The sequence below is a fragment of the Macaca thibetana genome, chromosome 8 (assembly GCF_024542745.1).
Source record: "Macaca thibetana thibetana isolate TM-01 chromosome 8, ASM2454274v1, whole genome shotgun sequence".
Classification (NCBI taxonomy): domain Eukaryota; kingdom Metazoa; phylum Chordata; class Mammalia; order Primates; family Cercopithecidae; genus Macaca; species Macaca thibetana.
In genome coordinates, this window is record NC_065585.1 from 47,190,639 (window position 1) to 47,214,361 (window position 23,723).

The window sequence follows — 23,723 nt, forward strand, 5'->3', positions numbered from 1 at the left end:
TGTTCAGTTCCCCTACTCAACAAAGGACACTGTTGGAACTTAGCTTGAGAATCAAATTGCTCCATAATCTATCCCCGCTTACATTCCTTCTCTCCTCCTCCACTGATGCCACAGACAAACTATTCCAGAAAGGTAGTCTGGTCCAGCACCACTACTTGCTTCCGAAACCTTGTTCTGATTAATGAATGTCAGCTTTATTGAGTGACTACTGGCATACAATAAACTGCACGTATTTCAAGTGTGCAGTTTGATAAATCAGGCTTATCAATATATCATCACTGCAATCAAGATAATAAGCATCATCATCATCCCCCAAGTTTCCTGATGCCGCTTTGCTATCCCTCTCCCTGCTGCTCCCCACTCCTCAGCCCAAGTACCCCACTAATCTGCTCTCTGTCATTATTGAGTAGATACCATTTCCTAAAATTTTATACAAATGGAACCACATGGTATGTACTGTTTTTTTGATCTGGTTCCTTTCATTCAGCACAGTGATTTGGAGATGCATCCAGGCTGCTGCAAGTGTCAATAGCACATTCTTTTCACTGCAGAGGAGTATTATACAGGATGCATGTATTGCAATGTATCACCCATTCACCTGTTAATCAACATGTGACTTGTTTTCAGCTTGGGGCTATTACAAGTAAAGCTGATGTGAACATTTGTGTTCAAATCTTTGTTTAGACATAAATTTTTATTTCTTTTGAGTAAATATCTAAAAGTGGAATGGCTGGGTCACATAACAGATAAATATCTAACTTTGTAAGAAATCGCTAAACTGTTTTCCAGAGTGGCGGAACCATTTTACATGACCACTGGTGGTGTATGAGCATTCCAGTTCCCAATTTTGCAAACACATGGTATAATCAATCTTTTAAAATGTATCCATTCTGGCCAGGCGCAGTGGCTCACACCTGTAATCCCAACACTTTGGGAGGCTGAGGTGGGCAGATGATCTGAGTTCACGAGTTCAAGACCAGCCTGGCCAACATGGTGAAACCCTGTCTCTACTAAAAATAAAAAAAAATAATAAAAAAAAAAATTAGTCAGGCTTGGTGGCGTGTGCCTGTAGACCCAGCTACTTGGAGGCTGAGGCAGGAGAATTGCTTGAACCCAGGAGGCAGAGGTTGCAGTGAGCCGAGATCACACCACTGCACTCCAGCCTGGGCAACAGAGCAAGACTCTGTCTCAAAAAAAAAAAAAAAAAAAAATTGCCGGGCGCGGTGGCTCACGCCTGTAATCCCAGCACTTTGGGAGGCCGAGGCGGGTGGATCATGAGGTCAGGAGATCGAGATCATCCTGGCTAACATGGTGAAACCCCATCTCTACTAAAAATACAAAAAATTAGCCGGGCGAGGTGGCGGGCGGAGTAGTCCCAGCTACTCGGAGGCTGAGGCAGGAGAATGGCGTGAACCCGGGAGGCGGAGCTTGCAGTGAGCTGAGATGGTGCCACTGCACATCCTGGTGACAGAGCGAGACTCCATCTCAAAAAAAAAAAAAAAAAAATTATCCATTCTAGTGGAGGTATAGTGGTATTTCATGTCTGATAACATTGAGCATCTCTTCATGTGCTTCTTTGCTACCCATATGTCTTCCGTGATTTAGTGTCTGTTCAAATCTTTTGCCCATTTTTATGGTGGTGTTTGTCTTTTTGGTACTGAGTGATAGAATTCCTTATATTCTAAAGTCCTTTGTTGGACATATGTTTTGCAAATGTTTTATCCCAATCTGTGGCTTGCCTTTTCATTTTAGTAGCAGAGTATTTTGAAGAGCAAATGTTTTCATCATGATGAAGTATACTGATTTTTTTTCTTTTATGTTTTGTAGCTTTTTGTGTACTATTTAAGAAATCTTTGCCAACCTGAGGTGACCAAGATTTTTCTTCTACCATTTCATCAAGGTATTTAATAGTGTCTGCTCTTACATTTAGGCTTAGAATACATTTTGAATTAATTTTTATACATGGTATGAGGTAAAGACAAGATTTATTTTCCTTTTGTTTGCTTGCTTGCTTTTTTGCACATGGCAATTCAATTGCTGCAACACTATTTGTTGAAGACATTAGTGTTTCCTCATTGAATTGCCTTCCCACTCTGTCAAAAATCATTTCACCACATACATATGGGTTTATTTCTCAATTCTGTTCTGTTCCATTGCTCTATATGTTCATCTTTATACCAACGCTACACCGTCTTGATTACTGTTGCTTTATAATTAGTCTTTAAATCAGGTAGTTTAAACAAAATTTAAAGACAAACTTTATCTTTTTCAAAGTTTTATTTAATCTGCATGATTCACCGATTCCATATTTGTGAATTTGCCTACTTGCTAAAATTTGCTTGTAACCCCAAGTCAATATCCATGACACTTTCTCAGCCATTCATGGACATACGCAGAGTCGCAAAAAATTTGAGTCACCCAGTACACATATTCCCAGGTAAGGTCAAACAAGGCAGTGTTCTGTCTTCTTATTTCAGCTCTCATCCCATAAACAAGCATCCTTTCTGTGGTCTATGCAGTGCCACATTTTTTGCCTTTTTGTACTTCTCATTGGTGATTTTGCTGTTGAAAATGGCCCCCAAGAGTAGTGCTGAAATGCTGTCTATTGTTCCTAAGTACTTTGTTCAGACATGAACAATAGCTTTCAATGTTAATGAATTAACAGTATATACTCAAAAATGTGTCTTTAACAGAACATCAAACAAGTTTATGATTGGATGTTGTGATTGGAAGCTCTCAGGAACCCAACTCTGTTTCATCTAGGAGCAATGATTCAGAATTTGCAATTTAGTGTTTATGGATATTTTATAGATCATAACTACTGGGAATAATGAGAATTGACTGGGTTTGACTATTCTAGTTTTTTTTGCATGTTCACATAAATTTTAAAATCAGTTGTCAATTTCTAAAAACAATAGGTCTGCGAGGATTTTGAAGGAGATTGCTTTGAATGTATGGATCAATTTGGGAAGAAATGACATCTGGCCATATTAAGTCTTCCAATCCATGATATGGTATCTCTCTCCATTTATTTAGGTCTTTTTAAATTAATCCCAGAAATCTTGTATATTTTCAATGTGTAAATCGTACACATCTCTAAAATTTATCCCTAATTTACTTATTTTTGATGCCATTATACCTGGTATTTTAAAATCTCAATTTCTGACTTTTGTTGCCAGTATACAGAAATACAATGAAGTAATTTTTTAAGTATATTGACTTTTTATCTTGCAACCTTGCTAAACTCATTTATTAGTTTTAGTGGCTTTTGTTGTTGTTGTTTTGACACGGAGTCTCGCTCTGTTGCCCAGGCTAGAATGCGTGGTGCAATCTCGGCTCACAACCTCCACCTCCCAGGTTCAAGCAATTCTCCTGCCTCAGCCTCCTGAGTAATTGGGATTACAGGCATGCACCACACTAGGCTAATTTTTTTTTTTTTTTTTTTTGAGACGGAGTCTCGCTCTGTCGCCCAGGCTGGAGTGCAGTGGCCAGATCTCAGCTCACTGCAAGCTCCGCCCCCCGGGTTTACGCCATTCTCCTGCCTCAGCCTCCCGAGTAGCTGGGAGTACAGGCGCCCGCCACCGCGCCCGGCTAGTTTTTTGTATTTTTAGTAGAGAGGGGTTTCACCATGTTAGCCAGGATGTTCTCGATCTCCTGACCTCGTGATCCGCCCGACTCGGCCTCCCAAAGTGCTGGGATTACAGGCTTGAGCCACCGCGCCCGGCCTAGGCTAATTTTTTTATTTTTAGTAGAGACGGGGTTTTGCCATGTTAGCCAGGTTGGTCTCAAACTCCTGACCTCAGGTGATCCGCCCAACTCGGCCTCCCGAAGTGCTAGGATTTGAGGCATGAGCCACCACACCTGGCCACTATGGTTAATTATATTGATTGATTTTTGAATGTTAAACCAAACTTGCATTTTTGGAATAAACTCCATTTGGTCTTGATGTATTGTTCTTATTATATATTGTTGAAATCTAGTGGCTAAATTTTTAAGAATTTTCACATCTAAATTCATGAAGAATGTTGGTTATGATGATCTCTCTCTAATAATTCAGTGGTTTTTCTGGGTCATGCTCCTTGTTTAAACTCTAACATAAATCTATTAAATCACTTATGTAGCTTGGGAAAAATAATGTTGGGAACATTTCCAAAGAATGAGAGCAGTAAAATGCATTTGGTATCGTTCTTGAGAGAAAAAAAAAAAATTTAAGCTGGATAAGAAAGTCTACATTTTCTGCCAAATGAAGTTTTCTAAATGCTGCATTATCGTCAGCTTTCAGATAGATTAAATGTTCCAGAAGAAAGGGAAAATTCCTTATTTTGAAAAATACGTCAAGAAAAAGAAACAAGATAAAGTTCTTTCTTGTTAGTAGGACAGGAATTTGGGGAAGAGGAAGCATGTGAAGAGGGGCACACTTCATGAGGTTTTCTTCCCCCCCATTTTTTTTTAAAAGGGAAAAGGAAGGAACATAAAATTCCATTGTTCTAGTATTATGCTGATGCTTTTGCATATATCTCATATAATGGTATCGGATAGGGAAGACTTTTTGAAAGGCAGAAGTAATCCACAATGTTGACATCCAGTACATTCAAAATTGCCCATATAGACACAACCTGGAAGGTAAAATTCTACACCTTGATCTTAGCCAAAAGGCCAAGAAAAGATGGAAGTTAAGATTCTTTAATGCATTTGATCTAGTCTTCAGATGGAAAGGCTCTTTTTAGACAACTAATATCCACCCAGAAGAGGGTTACCTGGACAGTGAAGAGACCCAAAACTAGGTCATCAAAAGATGTGTTTTTTCCCCTGAAGAAGAGAAAATTGATAGGAATGGGGTCAGTGTGTGGGAATAACACTCTTCAATAATTGAAGGGCTCTCTCTTTTTATTTGGAAAAGGAAATAACTTTTTGGTATACGGCTTCAGATGGCAGAAATAGGATCAAAAGTGGAAATTATAGACAAGTAGGATTTCAGCTCAACTGCTGATCCAGGTTGTCTGAATATGGGATTCAGGTGTTTTGTAATAACCTGATTCTATAAGAACCATCACCCTTCTGGGACACTGGCAGGGGACGGAATTCTGAAGTTCCATAGGAAAAGAAGCCAGAAGTCTAATAGCCAAGGTCCACCACCATTCGAAGAATGTATCAATCAACTGTGTCTGCTTCCCCTCTCCACATGAATTACAAATATACGATGGTGGGGACATATACATATGTATATATTCTATAGCGTGTATGCATGTGTGTATTCAAAGGCAGTTGCTGAAGAAGCCCTCCCACTATGATTTTGTGCAGTGACAGTATCACAGCAATTGGTAGTGACCTTGGGGAAGTAACAATGTGTTGAATGTTAGTCCTGAATTAGTTCTAAGTCTCCCCGGGATTAGTGGGCTGAGGAACCTATCTGTCTTCCCGGCTTGGAGAAGGTTTTCTGATTGAAGGGTTGTCCTGCTGCCATCTGGGGGTCCTCTAGGGTTATGGGACAGTCTCAAATGATGGCCAAGAGCGAGGACATAACAGGACATGGATTCTGGTTTGATCACGTTGCTAGCCATGTGACCTTGGGTAAATCGTCTCACCTTTTTGTTCCTTATTTTGCTTATCTGTAAAACGAGAGTGATAAAACCCACTTTAAGAGCTCATTGTGAGAATTAAATGAGACAGCAGATATAAAGCACGCAGGAAAGCTCCTGGCACATGGTAAACACCTAACAAGTGGCTATAGTTAGGCCTGACCTCGTGTGTTGCACACTGAGGTGGACATGGATTGTAGTCACTTTTGGTTGCAATTACCCTGGTTGTTTATTTGATTCACTCCCATGCAAAAATGTGAGCTCCAAAAAAGAAAGAATATTGCTGTGTTATTCACTATTTTATTTCCAGTACTTTTCATGCTGCCTGGCACATTTTTATGCTCAAAAACAATTGTTAAATGAAAAAATAAATGAACCAATCAATGATTGTATGGAAGAAAGAATGGCAAGCACTTCTTAGGGAGTAAGAGGTGCTTTGGGGAGGAGGTGTCAGCCACATGGCTTTTCCTCTGGGAGATTATCCAGCTACGCCCAGGACATGGAAATTAAGTGGAAATAGCTTCCAGAAGTGGAGTGCATCCCTCCTCTCCAGGCCCATTGTGAGTTTCTCTCGGTGTTGGCAGGCAGAGGTCCCTGCTCATCAGCAGGGGTCAGTAGATGGCACAGCCTTTACTTGGCATGGCTTTTAACTGTCCCCCAGACCAAAAACAGGGCCTAACAAGGACATAATCAGTGAGACAGGTCTTGATTTGTTACCACCCTTCCCATCTTATGGGTGAGGAAACTGAGAGTCAAGGAGTTTAAATAACCAGCTCAGAGTGAGGCAGCCATAGCTGGTAAGTGATAAGGTCAGGGTTCAAGCCCAGATCTGTGGACAGTGAAGGCCTTGTTCTTCCACCAAGGCCCCTGGTACACCAATTTTGGGAAAGCAAAAGAGTTATTAGTGTTATCTTCTTCTGAACGAGAGAGAGCTGTCCTTTATCACTGCACATTTATTAAGCTAAGTCTGGCTGAAGGTTAAGATGGCTTAACTGGTTCAGGGTGACTGGAGAGCTGGGTCAGATGGGACAGCAGAGCTCGGCTAAGCCCCTCCCTGGGACCCGTCACTGCCTGAGGCCAGTGAATCTCAAAGCGTGGCAGTCATTCGTCAGTTCATTGAAAATCCAGACCTGTTGACTCTGAATCTCTAAGGGTAAGCCCAGGAGTTGGCTTCCTGGCTCATTCTTAGTCACTGAAGTTTGAGAAGCCCTGCCCTGAGCTCCTAGCCCTCCTCCGCTGAGGCCTCCCTGCCCCTCCACATGGTCAGTCTGTCTGAAGTCCCGGCAGGGTCTGCTTCACATTCTCCTGTGGCACATCCCTAGGCAGGAGGAAGCCAAGGCCAGAGCAGTACTTGAGAGCTGGAGGACATCAGGGCCTGGCAAACCTTGCTGTGTGGGGGAAGGCCTTGCTCATAAAATCAGGGCAAGAACATTTTATTTTTTATTTGCTGGTGTCAGAATTCCTCTGGCTTGGCTAGGCCAGCCCACGGAAAATAAATATCAGCAGATTCCCAGATCCCAGTCACTCAGTGGGACATGAGACAAGGGGAGGAATTCTTTGTGCTCCTAAGAAGAGAAGGGTGCCAGGCACAGTGGCTCACTCCCGTAAATCCCAGCACTTTGCGGGGTTGAGACAGATGGAGCACTTGAGCTCAGGAGTTCAAGGCCAGCCTGAGCAACCTCATCTCTACAAAAATTAGTCCAGCATGGTGGCATGCAGCTGTGGTCCCAGCTATTCAGGAGGCTGAGGTGGGAGGACTGCTTGAGCCTAGGAGGTTGAGGCTACAGCAAGTCATAATTGTGCCACTGTACTGAAGCCTAGGCGACAGAGCAAGACCCTGTCTTAAAAAAACAAATCAAAGGAAAAGAAGAAAGGAGGAGAAGGAGGAGTTGGAGGAGGAAGAGGAGGAGGAGGAGAAGGAGAAGGGCAGGAAGAGAGTGGGCAAGAGGATGGGAGGCTGAGATGGGCCAGAGAAGTATCTAGGGCAGAGGGGAGGATGCCTGAAGAGGATGAGGGATGCCTCCAGAGGATGGTTGTGGGGAGGTAGAACACCTGGAGAGGTGGAGGTGTACAGAGGGGGGTGTCTAAAGAGATCTCTAGGTTGTTTGCTGAGCAGTGTGTGAGATGTCCTTTCGCAATCTCCCCCAGTTCTTTAGGAAACTCTAGGAAACCCATGAGTATTTGGTGCAAGTGACTTTGTTGTGGGTCTTGAGGAAGCGTCAGAGCTTCAAGTGGAAGATAAGGGTGATTCAGGCTGCACTCAACTTGGGATCCTGGGGTCTGAGAGGAGCCTAAGAACACATATCCCCCACCCCACCCCTGTGATTCAGAGTCCAGAGGGCTTTGGGCTTGCACAGGCCACACAAAACTGGAGGGTCAAGCAGATGTTACCTAATCTTGAGGGGCAGGGAGAGAACTCCAGCCAACCACTCAACCCTGAAACTGAAGAAAAGTGAGAAGAAACATGAAAAAGGTGGTTTGCCTCTATAAATGTGACACTAATTACAGCCATTTGTGCAAACTGCTTTCCATTAATGCTTAATTGCTTGCCATGAGGTATAATAACAATGACACATTGCAACAATGACACATGCAACAGTTACTCAGTGCATGAACTAAGTGTCAGATTAGCTGAGTTTTATTTGCTTCCATGTGGGTTCCTCATGCCTTGCTTTTGGTAGCCTGGTCATCTGTGGGTTAACTCAGTGGCTTTATCCATAACTTTAAAAAGTAAGGACATGGTACTCTGTGTATGGGTAATTCTGTCCTTTAAGGGGTAGACTACCTTGTGCTGGCTCAAATATCAGTATATTGTCTAGTCTTTGGCACTTAGCCAAAAAAGAGAATGCGAGTTCTAATATCTTACATCTGTTTACCCCCTTTTTAAAATCTGGGACACCTATAAAGTGTCCCACACCAAAGCAACTGGGTCCCTGTACCCCTCTAAAACAGAACTTGAATAATCACTCCCAGCCGAGGTTAATAACTCTTCCTAAATCTACGCTTTATAGAAGATAATAAAATACAGAAACAGTTCCTTAGGGTACAGTTAATAAAGACAGTGGATGAAAAGGCTCTTTGGTAGTGCCTGCTAAAGAACAAGCGTGGATGTAAAGAAGACCAGTTCATACATTCAAAGAGGCTATTTCTGAGATGGTGCTTCTACCTAGCTTTCTAACTCTTCCTGATGGCCTACTGTGTGCCCAGCTCTGGACTAGGCACTGTGATGGGGTCAACAGAAAATACCAAACTTTATTTCTGTCCCCAAGAGATGATAACTGGGGTGAGTGAGGCATCACAGATGAATAAAATGAGCCCAGATAAAAGAAGAGAGGGGAAGAGGGAAGAGGAAGAAACCACAAATATATCAGCAAAGCAGTCTTACTTCTGCAAGTCGTCTGATCTGAGTTGAGAATGTAGCCTTGTTTGCACCTGCAGACGTATGAGCCAGGGATGTTGATACAGAAGTGGGCACAGTTATGCTCCAGGGTGCTGCACATGTGGGCCGCTGAAAGGGAAGACACAGGAAGGTAAGTCAACGGTGACACCCTTTCTCACTCCATTCCTGCCAGCAAGCATTTATTCAGCACCTACTCTCTCCTATGGGCAGGACTCAAAAACAAGCTGCAGTCCCTACCCTCAAGGGGGCTCACAGTCCAAGGTGGACAAGACAGGGCCAGATAAAGGGCATGGAAAATCAAAGAGAAACGGTGTTAGGCTGAACTATATGAAATTGCTGATACTTGATTGGTTTTGATCTACAAAAAAATAAAATAAAATAAAAAAATAAAAGCAAGAAATTTCCAATTCACCTTAATACCCATGTATTAAGTATTCAACTTAATACCCATGTGGGTATGCGGGGAATCAGAAAAGTTTGCCAGCATCAGAGGGGGCTTTGGCTTAAGTGTGGATTTTTAGGAAGCAGCAATGGGGCTGGAGGAAAAGCTATTAAATAAGCAAGAACGTGTTAAAGAACCAATAGTTTCTCAAAATCATATTTCAAGGGTAATGTAATTTTTTTAATATGCAAAAGTATACACCAAAATTTGGAGTAAAAAATGCATTCACATGTTTTATGTTTCTATAATCTTTATGTTATCTCTTTATTTAGCATCTTTTCTTTTATTTATTTATTTATTTTTTAAGACAGGGCCTTGCTCTGTCTCCCAGGCTGGAGTATAGTATCACAATCATGGCTCACTGCAGCCTCAAATTCCTGGGCTCAAGCCGTCCTCCCACCTCAGCTTCCCAAGTAGCTGGGACTACGGGCGTATGCCACCATGCCTGGCTAATTTTTAAATTTTTTTTTGTAGAGACAGGGTTTCACTACGTTGCCCAGGCTGGTCTCAAACTCCTGGGTTCAAGCCATCCTCCCAGTTTGGCCTCCCAAAGTGCTGGGATTACAGGCATGAGCCACCACGCCTGCCCTCTGCATTTAGTTTCTGAAGCACCTCAGCCTTCTGGTACATTGGTTCTTGCACAAGTCTGTCTGTAGCTCATAAAAATTCTCTTTTTTTAATGTCCTAATTTCTGACTTTACTCAATGTAACTTGATTGTATTTAAAATTAACAAGCAACAGTACAAACAACAAGTTATGCAAGTGTTCTCATAAACAAAAAAGGTGTCTATATGTAGAAATACATTTTTATGAAGCTAAAATAAAAGGAGCTCTCAAAAGCTTAGAACAATTCCATTAATCCAGCACTTATGAAAACTCAGCTGTGATTAAATCCATCTGAAGTTTATGTCTCTTTACACTGGAGTAAGAAATATGGTGGACAATAAATGAACTAGGGAAGTGAAGCTGTTTTATTTCACAACAATACAATTTAGAATGTACTGTTCTGAGTTTGATTGTCTGTGTTTTAGTTCCTGTTAGGATACAAATAACACTAGGAAGGTTTGTAGATCCAATCAGTGATTTTTACTTCAAGGTGAAACAAACAGGTTTCTTGTGACCTTGTACAATTTTCTTTTATTATTATTATTTTTAAATAAAATAGAAGTTTTCTCATTTTCAAAAATAGAGATGATGTCTTACTATGTTGCTCAGGCTGGTCTCAAACTCCTGAGCTGAAGCAATTCTCCTCCTCTCAAAGTGTTAGGATAACAGACATGAGCCACCACACCCAGCCCTTTGTGCAATTTTCTTAACCTCTTTATATGACATGAGGATAAAAATAGCAACTACCTCATAAGAACCTCAAAAAGGGTAAATTAATGGAGATGGTAGAGTGTTGAGAATAGTGCCTGGGGAATGCTGAAGATACCTGTTAACCATTTTACAGCAAAGGAGAATTATGGTGGCATTTTGTTTTATTTTGCATCTGTAAGTTCATCCTATATATATTGACCTTCAACTCAGTTTTCACTCAACATTAATCACAGATTCTATTCATGTTGATACGTGTACTGTATTTCATGGAATCTAAAATGCACCCCAGTTTCAGAGATGTCAAACTGTGACGACATGTTCAGTTGATCCTCATTCTTCACAGATTCCACATTTATGAATTTGCCTACTCACTAAACTGTATTTGTAAGCCCAAACCAATACTCACAGCATTTTCACGGTCACTAGTGGACATGCTCAGAGTGCATAAGCACTCAATTTAAAATACCTCTACATTTAGTTTCTTTTGTGAGACAGGCTCTTGCTCTGTCACCTAGGCTGGAGTGCAGTGGCACAGTCATAGCTCGCTGCAGCCTCAATCTCTGGGGCTCAAGTGATCCTCCTGCCTCAGCCTTCCAAGTAGCTGAGACTACAAAAAAAATGTGTTGTCTGGTGCAGATGTTCCCAGCTGAGGTTGGATAAGGTACCACTCCGCCTTCTTTTTCAGCTTTCATTCTATAAACAAGTATCCTTTTCGCAGTCTACTTAGCACCACGATTTTTTTTTTCATTTCTGTAAGTGATTTTGCTGTTTAAAATGGTGATGTGCTGTCTAGTGTTCCTCAGTGCAGAAAGGCTGCAATGTGCTGTACAGGGAAAATACGTGTTAGATAAGTTTCATTCAGTCAGGAGTTATCGTTGGCTCTGGGTCTAATGTTAATGAATCAATGGTATATATCAAATAAGATGTTTTCGGCCAGGCATGGTGGCTCACACCTGTAATCTCAGCACTTTGGGAGGCCGAGGTGGGCGGATCACTTGAGGTCAGGAGTTTGAGACCAGCCTGGCCAACACGGTGAAACCGTGTCTCTACTAAAAAAAATACAAAAAGTAGTCAGGAATGGTGGCAGGCGCCTGTAATGCCAGCTACTCAGGAGGCTGAGGCAGGAGAATCGCTTGAAACCAGGAAGCAGAGGTTGCAGTGAGCTGAGATTGTGCCACTGCAGACACAGCGAGACTCTGTCTCAAAAAACAGACAAACAAAAAACAAATAAGATGTTTTTAAACAGAAACATACATAAAACAAGGCTATGTATTGATTAGTTGACAAAAAATGTTGTCACCAGAGGATTGCAGGAACCTAACCCTATATTCCCACAGGAGCAATGGTTTAGTATTTTCTAACTCAGTGTTTGCAGTGACTTTATAAAACACAATTATTGTGAATAATGAAAACTAACTGTATTTTAGATTTAATCAAAATCTTAGATCTAGTTTATCCCTCCCAATTGATTTATCCATTGGTCATATGACTGTCCTCATTTTATTTGGCCATTTCCCCATTGGTCAGCATTTGGGTGGCTTCCAAGTTTTTACTTTCTTTTTTTTTTTTTTTTTTTTTTTTTTTTTTTGAGACGGAGTCTCGCTCTGTCGCCCAGGCTGGAGTGCTGTGGCCGGATCTCAGCTCACTGCAAGCTCCGCCTCCTGGGTTCCCGCCATTCTCCTGCCTCAGCCTCCCGAGTAGCTGGGACTACAGGCGCCCGCCACCTCGCCCGGCTAGTTTTTTGTATTTTTTTAGTAGAGACGGGGTTTCACTGTGTTAGCCAGGATGGTCTCGATCTCCTGACCTCGTGATCCGCCCGTCTCAGCCTCCCAAAGTGCTGGGATTACAGGCTTGAGCCACCGCGCCCGGCCAAGTTTTTACTTTCACAATGTTGTGATGAACATTCCTGAACATGTCTCCTTGAAGGCATGTGCGATGGTTTCTCTAGGACTGGGTCTCACTTTAAATGGATACGGCCTAATTGCCTTCCAAGACAGCTCATATCAGCAATGATGGTCCTAATGATGCCCATCCCCTCAAAACTTCGGTACTTGGTGTCATCAAACTTTAAGTTTTGACAATCTTATGGTGAAGGGTAATCATTATCCCACTTTTAATTTGCATTTGCTTTGCATCCTGAGAGACTCTCTTCTTTTCATGGATTGCTGGAGTCAAATTACCCAAGGGCAGAGGGCATTTCTGAGGCACTCACAGCATGTCACTGTCTCCCTCCGTAATTAAGGAAGTGTCGTGTGTAGGCAGCCAACTACACGGCAGTCACCCACTGCCGTGAGTGGGAGGCCCAAGTGATGTACCTGGTGCCTGTCTTCTTGCTGAGACCCTAACAGACAAAATAAGAAGACAGGAGCTGTGATGGAGAGAAAATATCTGGAGGACAGCCGGCAGCAGTGGGGAGAGGATGGCTGCTGGAAATAGACCGCCTGAAGGCTCAGCTTCGCCACTCCCTATGACCTTGCGCAAATGACTTGGTTTCTCTGAATTCCACTTTCTTCACCTATCAAATGGGGAAATTAGGCCAGGCATGGTGGCTCATGCCTGTAATACTAGCACTTTGGGAGGCTGAGGTGGGCAGATCACTTGAGTCCAGGAGTTTGAGACCAGCCTGGCCAACATGACGAAATCACATCTCTACTAAAAACATAAAAATAAGCTAGGCATGGTGGTGGGCACCTGTAGTCTCAGCTATTCAGGAGGCTGAGGCAGGAGAACTGCTTGAAACTGGGAGGCAGAGGTTGCAGTGAGCAGAGGTCGTGCCACTGCACTCTAGCCTGGGCGACAGAGAGAGACTCCATTGGAAAAAAAAAAAAAATAGTGGTGGGGAGGGGGAATTAAAAGAACTACAGCATTGGGTTTTACAGTGACAGCTTGTTACTAAGGCTTATGTTGGCCAGGTGCCATAAGAGAAACTGGAACTAGAACATTATAACTTGGTGTAATGGAAAAGGCACTGGATTGGGAGCTAGAAGACTGTGTTCTAGTTCCCCTCTACCTTGAACAAGTGAGGGAAGTTCTGGGAAATCAGGTAGCTCTTGTAGGCTATTTCTTTACCTGTAGAGGCATGGACGGGCTCTAGGGACCTCAGTACAGACATTTACTATTATTTAATCTGGTACCTGCTTTTTCTAAAAACTGCCTTTCCATCTCACTCCAGACACTTTGCATCTGGGAGCTGCTGTGGTGGTCTGAGGTAGTCCCACTCCTGACCACTGTTGGTTGGTATAGGGTTTGACAATCAGAGTCCTTTACTGGCATTTAGGAACCAGAACCGAATAAAAGGGGGCTCAAACTGAGGACGAGTGAGCCTCAGGGGCTGGGGTGGGGGGCCGTGCTTCCTGACTGCGGACCTGAGAAGGAGAGGAGTGGAGGGGAGATGGAGTGAAAGCACGACCCCCACGACTGCCGTCCTTGTTTCCATGGATAATATAATGCACTAGCCCTACCTTTTAGAAAAAAATGGAATTCCTCACACTTTCAACCAAAAGAATCCCAAACATCTTCACTAAACCAGAATAAAACTTTCCCATCTGTAGAATGCTGTGGGTGAGTGCTGAGTGCCTTTCAGAGCATCCAGGCCTCATGCCTTGCCCTCTGTGGGACGGGCATTTGTGATGAGAGCTAAGGGGAGACCACAGTCTTGCCTCCTCCACCGGCCTGCTGGAAACAGTCCTATGAGCCTCATTTCTCAGAGGGCCCTCTGGGTTTACACTCAGGCAAGGCCTTGTGTTCAGCAGGAAGGAATAACTCATCAGCAGCCTAACTCATTGGTGGGATTGGATATGTTGACTAGGAAATAAGAACAGTTTTTTTTTGAATGATTGTATGAATGACTAAAGGAGTGGTCAGTGTGGGTAGGTGGGCTGGAGGTCTTGTATTACTGAGTACAGTAGACTCAACGTTTGTGAAGTCAGTCCAGCCTCCCCACTTCACAACAGGGCCTCAAAGGGGTACAATCACTGTAGACTTTGCCCAGGCCAGTTCATGAAGGGTGTGTCCTAGGAATACTATTAGGGCCTTAAATTGTGCCTGGCCTGGGTGGGGTGGGGCTATTAGGGTAGGAACAGCCTGACTCCCTGCTCCAAAATATCAGACGAGGCTGATAAAGTCAGCATCTAGAAGTTAATTAAAAGCAGTCCTGCCCAGGTGGCAAGAATCACCAGAACACTTGGGACAGCGTTTGCAGCCCCTAGATTCAGTGTTTTCTCTTACTGGGTGGCAAAAGTGGCAGACTCCAGGATGTGTGGGTTTTGGTCATCTCGTAGACAGACCTCAATTCACAGGGCACCTGGCCTCTCCCTGGTGGTCTCAGGGGTGGCCTGAGAATGCAACCTCAGGATTCCCCTTGCTGTGGCTGGTATGGGAAGTCCCTGGCTGCAGGTATAAAGCCTCCACTGTGCTCAGGTTCACAGCCAGACAGCCAAAGAGACAAAGCCAGGACTCTCACCCAGCGAGGTCTGACTCCAGAGTCTAATCAATTCCTCACTGTATGATAAAGGTCCTGCCTTGATCACACCCAGACACTGCCTGTCCCAATCTGCAGATGCAGCACTGATTTTCAGTTCTGCCTGCAGAATGCCTGGGCTCACGTCTCAACTCTGCCACTTACAGGCCAGGCACAGTGGCTCATGTCTGTAGTCCCAGCACTTTGGGAGGCAGAGGCAGGAGGGTTGCTTGAGCCCAGGAGTTCAAGACCAGCCTGGGTAACATAGTAAGACACTGTTTCTTTCTCTTTAAAAAAAAAAAAAAAAGATTTAAATAAAAATTGTTCATTTATGGTGGCACACACCTGTAGTCCAAGCTGGGATGGAACTTTGAGGCGGTAGTGAGCTATGATCATGCCACTACACTCTAGCCTGGGTGACAGAGTGAGACCCTATCTCAAAAAACAAAACAAAACAAACAAATAAGCAAAAACAAAAAAAAAGCTCCAGCACTTACAGGTGTGTGATCTTGGACAAGTTATTTAACCTCTTTGGTTCTCAATTTCCTCTTCCATAAAATGGGAACTAAAAGAGCATCTACTTGACAGGTTTGTTGTGTGAATAAAGTGAGTTAACATATGCTAATAGCCTGAAACAACACATGCATACATTAATATCAAGAAATGTTAGTAATGATTAGTATCACCTTGTCTTTAAAGCTCTCCTGGAGCCCCCAGGCAGACCCTGACAATTTCTAGTTCTGTAAAATAGGGATAATAGAGCCACGTATAGTGACACGTAGTCCCAGCTACTTGGGAGGCTGTTGCTTGAGCCCAGGAGTTCGAGGCCAGCCTGGACAACATAGTGAGACCCTATCTCTTAGAAAGAAAAAAAAGATAATGATAGTACCTGCCTCAGAGGGCTATTTTAAGTATTAAATGGAATACTGTATTTAAAAGTACCTAGCACAGGACAAGATTAGCTATTATTGGGGTATAGTTTGTGAAAGGAAAATAAAATCTCAGGATCCCAATTCACTATGCCAAAAGGAAAAAAATTAAGCTAAAAGCTGAGTAATGCAAGAAACTGCCTTTGCTTTTGTTCCTAAGCAGATCGCTACAGATAAAAAGTTAAATATCTCCATAAGTAGCTACTCTATGTTCACCTTATTTTATGTAAAGTGTTGATTTACTGAGCGCTAGAGGACTATATAATTGACTATTCCCCTACCTGCTCCTTTTCTCTTGCAACATGTGGGTTCAGTAATGTGACCATGCCCTCCCTCTCTCCCTTTTAAATACTGAAGCCCTCAAAATCATCTTTGGAAAAAGGCACAGACCACAGATTGTTCCTGTGATTTTGTGTCCATTTTTTCCAGGCATGTCCTTAACCTTGGCAAAATAAACTTTTAAATTGATTGGGACTTGTCTCAGATACTTTTTGGTTTACAAGTTTAATGAATGTTTAAGGAACAAATGAAACTTCTGAAACCCCAGAGATGTCATCTGCAACTTGGAAAATGCTCACCATTGTTGTCTAATCATCTGAGTGCAGATCAAAACTGAGGCCATCTGCCTAGCCCATCGGTCCTCAGTGTATTTGATTGTAATAATACATAACACAGTGCACACTGAATAGGGCTCTACCATTTACAACACCTGTTCACTCATCTACTTTCTGCATATAAAATCCCATTTTACAGATGAGGCAACTGAGGCTCAGAGAGCACAAAGATTTGCTCAAGATTGTACAGCTAGAGTCAGCTCCTCTTCCTCCTACGAAGGCTCCCTTCAGAGTTTCACCTATTTCAGGTGAATGCCAACTGCAAGGTAGGTTTACCTGGCCAGGCTGGACTGTGGAGGTGGCCATCAGAAAATAGTTTACCTTAAAAGAGGAATTTATAATTCCCAACATGAAGAGGAGTGAAATGAGCAAGAGATTTGGAATTAGCATCCAACTATATCTTGGCTATTTGTTTTTCAGGTGATTCACTTAGCAACTTCCTTAACCTGTAAAAAGAGAAGGCAGGAGTGTGCTGCTGCCTCCCGGGGCTTTCTGTGATAACATCCGGGAAAGTGCTTTATAAATGTTAGTTACTGCAGTCTTTACTGTGCAGTTGATAAAGAGGCCCTGGGGCCTCTTCAGCCTTTCAAGACTGCTGCTGAGTCTGCTGAGCAAAGCCTGGCAGTGCAGTGCAGGGAGAGACAGCAGCCCTGTCTCCTGCAGAGTGGATGGGGGGCCTCACAGGGGATTCATTTCTCAGGCCACAGGAACAAATGGGATAACACTGATGTTTTCTTAGAGCTTCCAGATTATAACAAAGAAGATGAAGGGAGGAAAAGTCCAAACTGCCTTTTCATTTTGCTGCCTTGCCATGGAGCACACAGAGATGGTTTTTCCATGGACAAGTCCACATTGGTATATCCTATTCAACACCATGGGAGCGGAGGGGGGTGCTCAGTCCCACTGTGTAGCTCCTCAGCCTCATCATGTTATCTTTCCATTTTCTGATAAATCCAGAATGATTATAAAAAGAACCCCTCCATTAACATTTTCCAACACAAATGAATAAACTGTCAAAATGGTTACAGAACCAATTTCCCTCTTAATATTTTCAGGAAAGGGGAAACATAAATTCTGCAGAAGTCATTTAAAGTCATAAACCTTGGAAATGCTTGCAGTGTGTCCTGCTGATTAAAGTGTTCCAGCTGACTTGGGCCACGGCACACCACAACACGACCTCTGCAGTGCCAGGGAAATGGCACTTCTGAACACTTTCCAAGTGGCATTGCAAGGAAAAAGGTTCTTTCTTCTTCGCGGCATTGATTTCTTAAATAAATCTTTTGATTCTGGAGTCAAGAACAAATGAGATCTCTGCACTTGTTGAGGTTAGTTCTCAGCAGGGGATTTTGTGTAATACACATCAAAAGGACACCTTTTTCCCCTGGGGCCTGTATCTTAGGGGTCTAGAATATGTCACATTCTGAGAACCCCCTCCCGGGTGCCCCTCCTGGGGAGTGGGTGCGGAGTCTGGCTCTAAAGCTCATTCTCCACCCTGCTCTAGGAAAAGATATTTTACATTTTACAAATAGATATTTACACATAGATCATTTACAAATAGACATTTACAAATAGATTATTTCTTTTTATTTCCCCATCAAAGATTCATGGTAGCTGGAGGGGACAGGGACCACTGGGAATGGATAAGTCAGGGTGGGACATTGTTTACCAAATCAGGACGCGAGTAGTTTCCCGGATTGGGCTGCTGGCCCCCTGCCCTCCCGGAGGAGGAAGAAACAAAAAGGCAGCCACAGAGGCAGGAAACTGCAGAGAATGCAGGCCGACCTGCTGAGAAGAGGGGGGCAGGAGCAGGGGTAGAGATAACTGGAAAGTGCGCGGGAAGGAAGGGAGAGAGAAGACCTATGGAAAGAGGGTTAGAAAGCAAAAGAGGGAAGAAAGCTTGCAACATAGAAGAATGCAGCTCCGAGAAGCATCTTCCCGCAGAAAGAGTTGGCAGGTGAGGAGTGGCCCCTACAATCTTAACAGGCAGGGAGCTGCCAGGACCACACCTTGGTCCTCGTATACGCTGGACCTCTTTGTCAGCTGAGAAAACATCCTCTGCCAGCACCACCATGGGGCAAAAATGCCATGGTATTCCACACCATCCAAGGAGAGATTGTTACTTTTTCTGCCTTTCCATTCCTATCCCTACTCCAACTCATGAATTCCAACTTAGGGAATTCCAGGGCAGCTCCATGTGCTGAAGAAAAACTTTGTCTATCTACTGTTCCTCATTCTGTGGCTTGGACTTATGTGTCCCTTCCCCAGGGCAATCTCCCTGAGCACCCAGGCCTAGGTCAGGTCCCGGGGTTGTACACTCCATCGTGTCCTGAATTCTTCCTCCATTACACTGTGACAACTATAGTTACTTATTTGTATAATTATATATTTAATGTCTGTCTCAGCTGGGTGCTCATGCCTATAATCCCAGCATTTGGGAGGTTGAGGCAGGAGGGTCACTTGAGGCCAGGAGTTTCAGAACAGCCTGGGCAACATGGCGAAACCTTGTCTCTACAAATAATTAAAAAATAAGCCAGCATGGTGGTGCACACCTGTAGTCCCAGCTACTTGTGAGGCTAAGGCAAGAGGATCACCTAAGCCCCGGAGTTCGAGGTTACAGTGAGCTTTGATCATGCCACTGCACTACAGCCTGGGTGACAGAGAAAGACCCTGTCTCTGAAAGATAAATAAATAAAAATATGTGTCTTCAGCCGGGCGCGGCGGCTCACGCTGTAATCCCAGCAATCTGGGAGGCTGAGGCGGGTGGATCACAAGGTCAGGAGATCGAGACCATCCTGGCTAACACGGTGAAACCCCATCTCTACTAAAAATACAAAAAATTAGCCGGGCATGGTGGTGGGTACCTGTAGTCCCAGCTACTCGGGAGGCTGAGGCAGAAGAATGCCGTGAACCCGGGAGGCGGAACTTGCAGTGAGCTGAGATCGCACCACTGCACTCCAGCCTGGGCGACAGAGCAAGACTCTGTCTCAAAAGGAAAAAGAAAAAGAGTGTCTCCTTGGTCAAAGTGTAAGCCCCTGGAGCACATTGTGTTTATCTTGGCCTTTGTTGAAAACCCATTGCCAGCGCAGTATCTGGGACATGGTAACAGAGAATGAACACCTGAAGATGAATGAATGAATTCTAATGGTTTATCTAGAAGAGTGACAGAGGAGCAGGACTTACTGCACAACTTCCTCTGGAACACGGAGGTCAGCGTCTCAATCTGGCTGAAATTGGCCACCAGGAAGACATGGTCCTCATGGGGCTCACTCCCAATGGCCTTCAAGGTGTTGAAGTCTACCTGGCCCACACCAATGGCAAAGATTAGGATGCCCGTGTCCCGTGCCTTAGCAGCCACCTCGGCCACGGAGTCCTGAGGTCTGCCGTCCGTCACAATCATTATGACCCGTGGTACATTCTCCCTCAGGGGCCGGGCCCCCTCTGCTTCTGAGAATGCGATGTTCAGGGCATACTGGATGGCCAGCCCCGTCATGGTGCCCGTGGACAGATGCCGCATCCTCTTGACAGCACGCTCCACCTCGGACTTCCTCTTGAAGGTCTTGAGGGAGAACTCATTCTTGACAGTGCTGCCATATTGGAGCAGGCCCACTCGGGTGACATCAGGACCAATGTCCAAGAATTGCAAGATGTCCATGAGGAACTCCTTGACCTTTGCATAGTCATGGGTGTTGACACTGCGGGAGCTGTCAATGATGAAAACCAGGTCTGCCCGCTTGTTCTCACAGGAGCTCTCTGGGGAAAAAGGAGTGGTCAAATACATTAGAAGAGAGGCCAGACGTGGTGGCTCACACCTGTAATCCCAACACTTTGGGAGGCAGGTGGATCACCTGAGGTCAGGAGTTCAAGACCAGCCTGGTCAACACTGTAAAACCCTGTCTCTACTAAAAACACAAAAATTAGCCTGGTGTGGTGGCGGGCACCTGCATTCCCAGCTACTCGAGAGGCTGAGGCAGGAGAATCACTTGAACCCGGGAAGCCGAGGTTGCAGTGAGCTGAGATAGCACCATTGAACTCCAGCCTGGGCGACAAGAGCAAGATTGCATTAAAAAAATATATAAATACGAATATAAAAACATTAAAAGAGAGTTAAGGACCCAGTGCAGACCAGCTGTTGTTGGAAATCCTGGGGCTGATGATCACCTTTGAAACCTCCAGTCTTCATCAATTTTCCTCCCCACTCATGGAAGTATAAGGTTATATTTGTGCATGGCTGGAAGATCATGACTACTGGCTATAATCAGATAGCAATCCTTTTTGCAAGATAAATCAACATGTTAGTTTCCAGAAAGTCGCCAGTGCAGTTTTTATGTAACCAAATACCTGATCAGGGTCAAAATTATTTTATTCTTTACCGCATGACACATAAGCTTGGCTGGGCACTGCAGAGAATATAACAGAAGCTTAGGACAGGGTCCAAAGTTAAGGAGCTTCCAGTCTACCTGGGGAGACTTAACTAATAAAACCATGAAAGAATAACTGTCATGAAAACTGTGTGGTCCTGACAATAGCTGCTAAGAGAATAGGGATATGAATGGGCTGGGGTCAAGGAGATGGGACATTAGCTGACCTTACAGGTGCATGGTGATTAGATTAGAGAGAAGGCGCACATGGAGCGGATCACATGAACCAAAGCCCAAGATGGAATGAGTGTGGTGGGTAACAGAATAAGCGATGAGACCTTGTAGTAGAGGGAAAACTAGGAGTTTCAGGCAGGAATTAGTTGGAGAGATGGCCTGAAGCCAGTTTAAAAGGACCTTTCCTTTCAGACTGAGAACTATGTATATGATGCCACCAGTGAGGGGCATCTTAGCATCGTATTATGTAACTCACCTCTCCCATAGGGAAGTTACATAATGAAAAGTCAACAGAGTCTGGCAGTGGTTTGCAAGATGGATGGTCTACACAATTTCTGGACTAATCTCATTGAGAGGGGGACTCAGATCTAATCCCAGGACAGTAGTGGAAATGGAGAAAAGGGGACCTAAGAAATATTTCAACAAAGGACACAGTTAAATTGGAAAAAGGCAAATGTTAAGTCTTTCCCTTACCACCATGACTACCATATTTATGCCTTAAGCATCTAAGCAAGAAGGCTGTAAAAGGTTTGAGTCCATAGACAAACTCATCCCTTTTGTGTTTCTAGCGTTAGGATGATATTGGATGAGATGAGAGGCCTCCAGCCTCAGTGGGTGGAGGCTGGACATTCCTGTTGGAGTTTCTCGGATATTCTGAGCTACTGCCTTTCACCAGGGTGGGTCCCTCCTCCCCCGTTCTCTCCTCCCTTCCCGGACTTTGCAGCTGAATCAGGATTTGAAAGGGATTAGAAAAGGGATCCCAAATGCTTGCCCTAAATCCTAATCACCACAGCTGCAAGAAAGAGAGAGAAAGCCAAAATGAAACAGTGAAGCTAGTCATAAAAATGAGAAGTGGGAAAGGCCCGTGAGGTCATCCTGTCCAGGCCAGCTTGCCAGACTGTGACTCGTCCCTGAGTGCCTGCACACACACCTCATCCTTGCTGCCTTACAAGTCTAATGATTTTAGGAGAGGAGGCACCCCCCAAACACCAGTAGCCTGGCAAGAAACCAACCTTTTGCCATACCCACGCATAACCCTGGGGGCTGGGTGAGTCCAGGGTGAGTGTCTCAAAACAGAGGACCCAGAAACTGAGCCTTTGAGGTCTCAGCGATAAGATCTATATGAAACCTAACATTTGCAGGATGTTTTAACATCTTTTTTCCAGAGCACTCTGTCACTGCGGTGTCATTTGATTTTCAGAACAAGTTTTTGAGAAAGGAGCAAGAAGCCTCATACCCACTGCATAGATGAGAACATGGGAGCACTGAGGGTTTGAAATCTTTCATAATTTAGAAAAAGAAAAAAACATACAGAGGTGCAACCACTATCCACCTCATTGGGCAGCTGTAAGAATTTAAGGAAATGATGTGATGAAGGATCCAGTACGTGGGAACTCCCGACATGTGCTGGCTGCATGTATAGCTTCTCCCCTGCCCACCCCTCCATCAGCCCTCACTCGTGCCCAGCCCTAGGCTGGGTAGGGCAGGGTTACAGCTATGGCTGTGTGGTTGGTGCTGCACACAGGCACCTGCTCAAGGAGGTGAGAGGAACTGAAATCCAGCCAAGCCCTGAGTCCCAGGGGCTGAGTTCACCCTAAGAGGCACCTTAATGGGGTGCTTTTCAGCCAGGTGCAGTGGCTCACGCCTGTAATCCCAGCACTTTGGGAGGCCGAGGTGGGTGGATCATGAGGTCAGGAGATCGAGACCATCTTGGCTAACATTGTGAAGCCCTATCTCTACTAAAAATACAAAAAATTAGGCAGGCATGGTGGCACGTGCCTGTAGTCCCAGCTACTTGGGAGGCTGAGGCAGGAGAATCGCTTGAATCCAGGAGGTGGAGGTTGCAGTGAGCTGAGATGGTGCCACTGCACTCCAGCCTGGGCGACAGTGCAAGACTCCGTCTCAGAAAAAAGAAAAAAAAAGGCGGGGGTGTCTCATTTTCATGAAGGCTCCTATGGTTTAGCCTATATATAGCCCTGGATTGGGGCAGTGGATGATGGATCTGCAGATCCCGGGAAGGAGGACAAGGGAGAGCATTCCCAAGGCAGGCCCCTCTCCAAGAGCCACACCTGCCCCACCCTTAATGTCTGAACTTATTGCAGGGAGAATGTGACCCAATAATCTTTATCTGCTGAAAAGAGGGGCCAGGCTTAGACCCTGCCATGGAGAAGGATATTAATTAAGGCACCTTTGAAGGGAGGGAAAGTCACACAAGACTTGCACTCTGAGAACTCTCTTCCTTTGGAGATCTTTGGAAGTAGCGGATCCTCCTTGGATTGGGCCTTTATTATGGGTCTTAGTCATGGTGTCAGTATCTATCCAAGCATCACAATCAATTTAAAGGGAAGCCTGGAAGTTCCATGGAGAATTGTGTGCTAAATTGGATTCTTT

General features: G+C 44.3%; 2 protein-coding genes across 4 annotated transcripts in view; both read right to left on the minus strand.

Annotated features, from left to right (window-relative positions):
• ERICH5 (glutamate rich 5) overlaps nucleotides 1-23,723 on the minus strand; it is a 700,842-nt gene that overhangs the window by 140,050 nt on the left and 537,069 nt on the right. The window lies entirely within an intron of this gene.
• MATN2 (matrilin 2) overlaps nucleotides 1-23,723 on the minus strand; it is a 167,977-nt gene that overhangs the window by 85,963 nt on the left and 58,291 nt on the right. For all 3 annotated transcript variants that reach the window (XM_050800488.1, XM_050800487.1, XM_050800486.1), the window contains 2 exons: nucleotides 19,921-20,490; nucleotides 8,965-9,087 (listed from right to left, as the gene is read on the minus strand). In XM_050800488.1, the coding sequence (XP_050656445.1) occupies nucleotides 8,965-9,087; nucleotides 19,921-20,490 (693 nt within the window). The remainder of the gene's footprint in view (nucleotides 1-8,964; nucleotides 9,088-19,920; nucleotides 20,491-23,723) is intronic.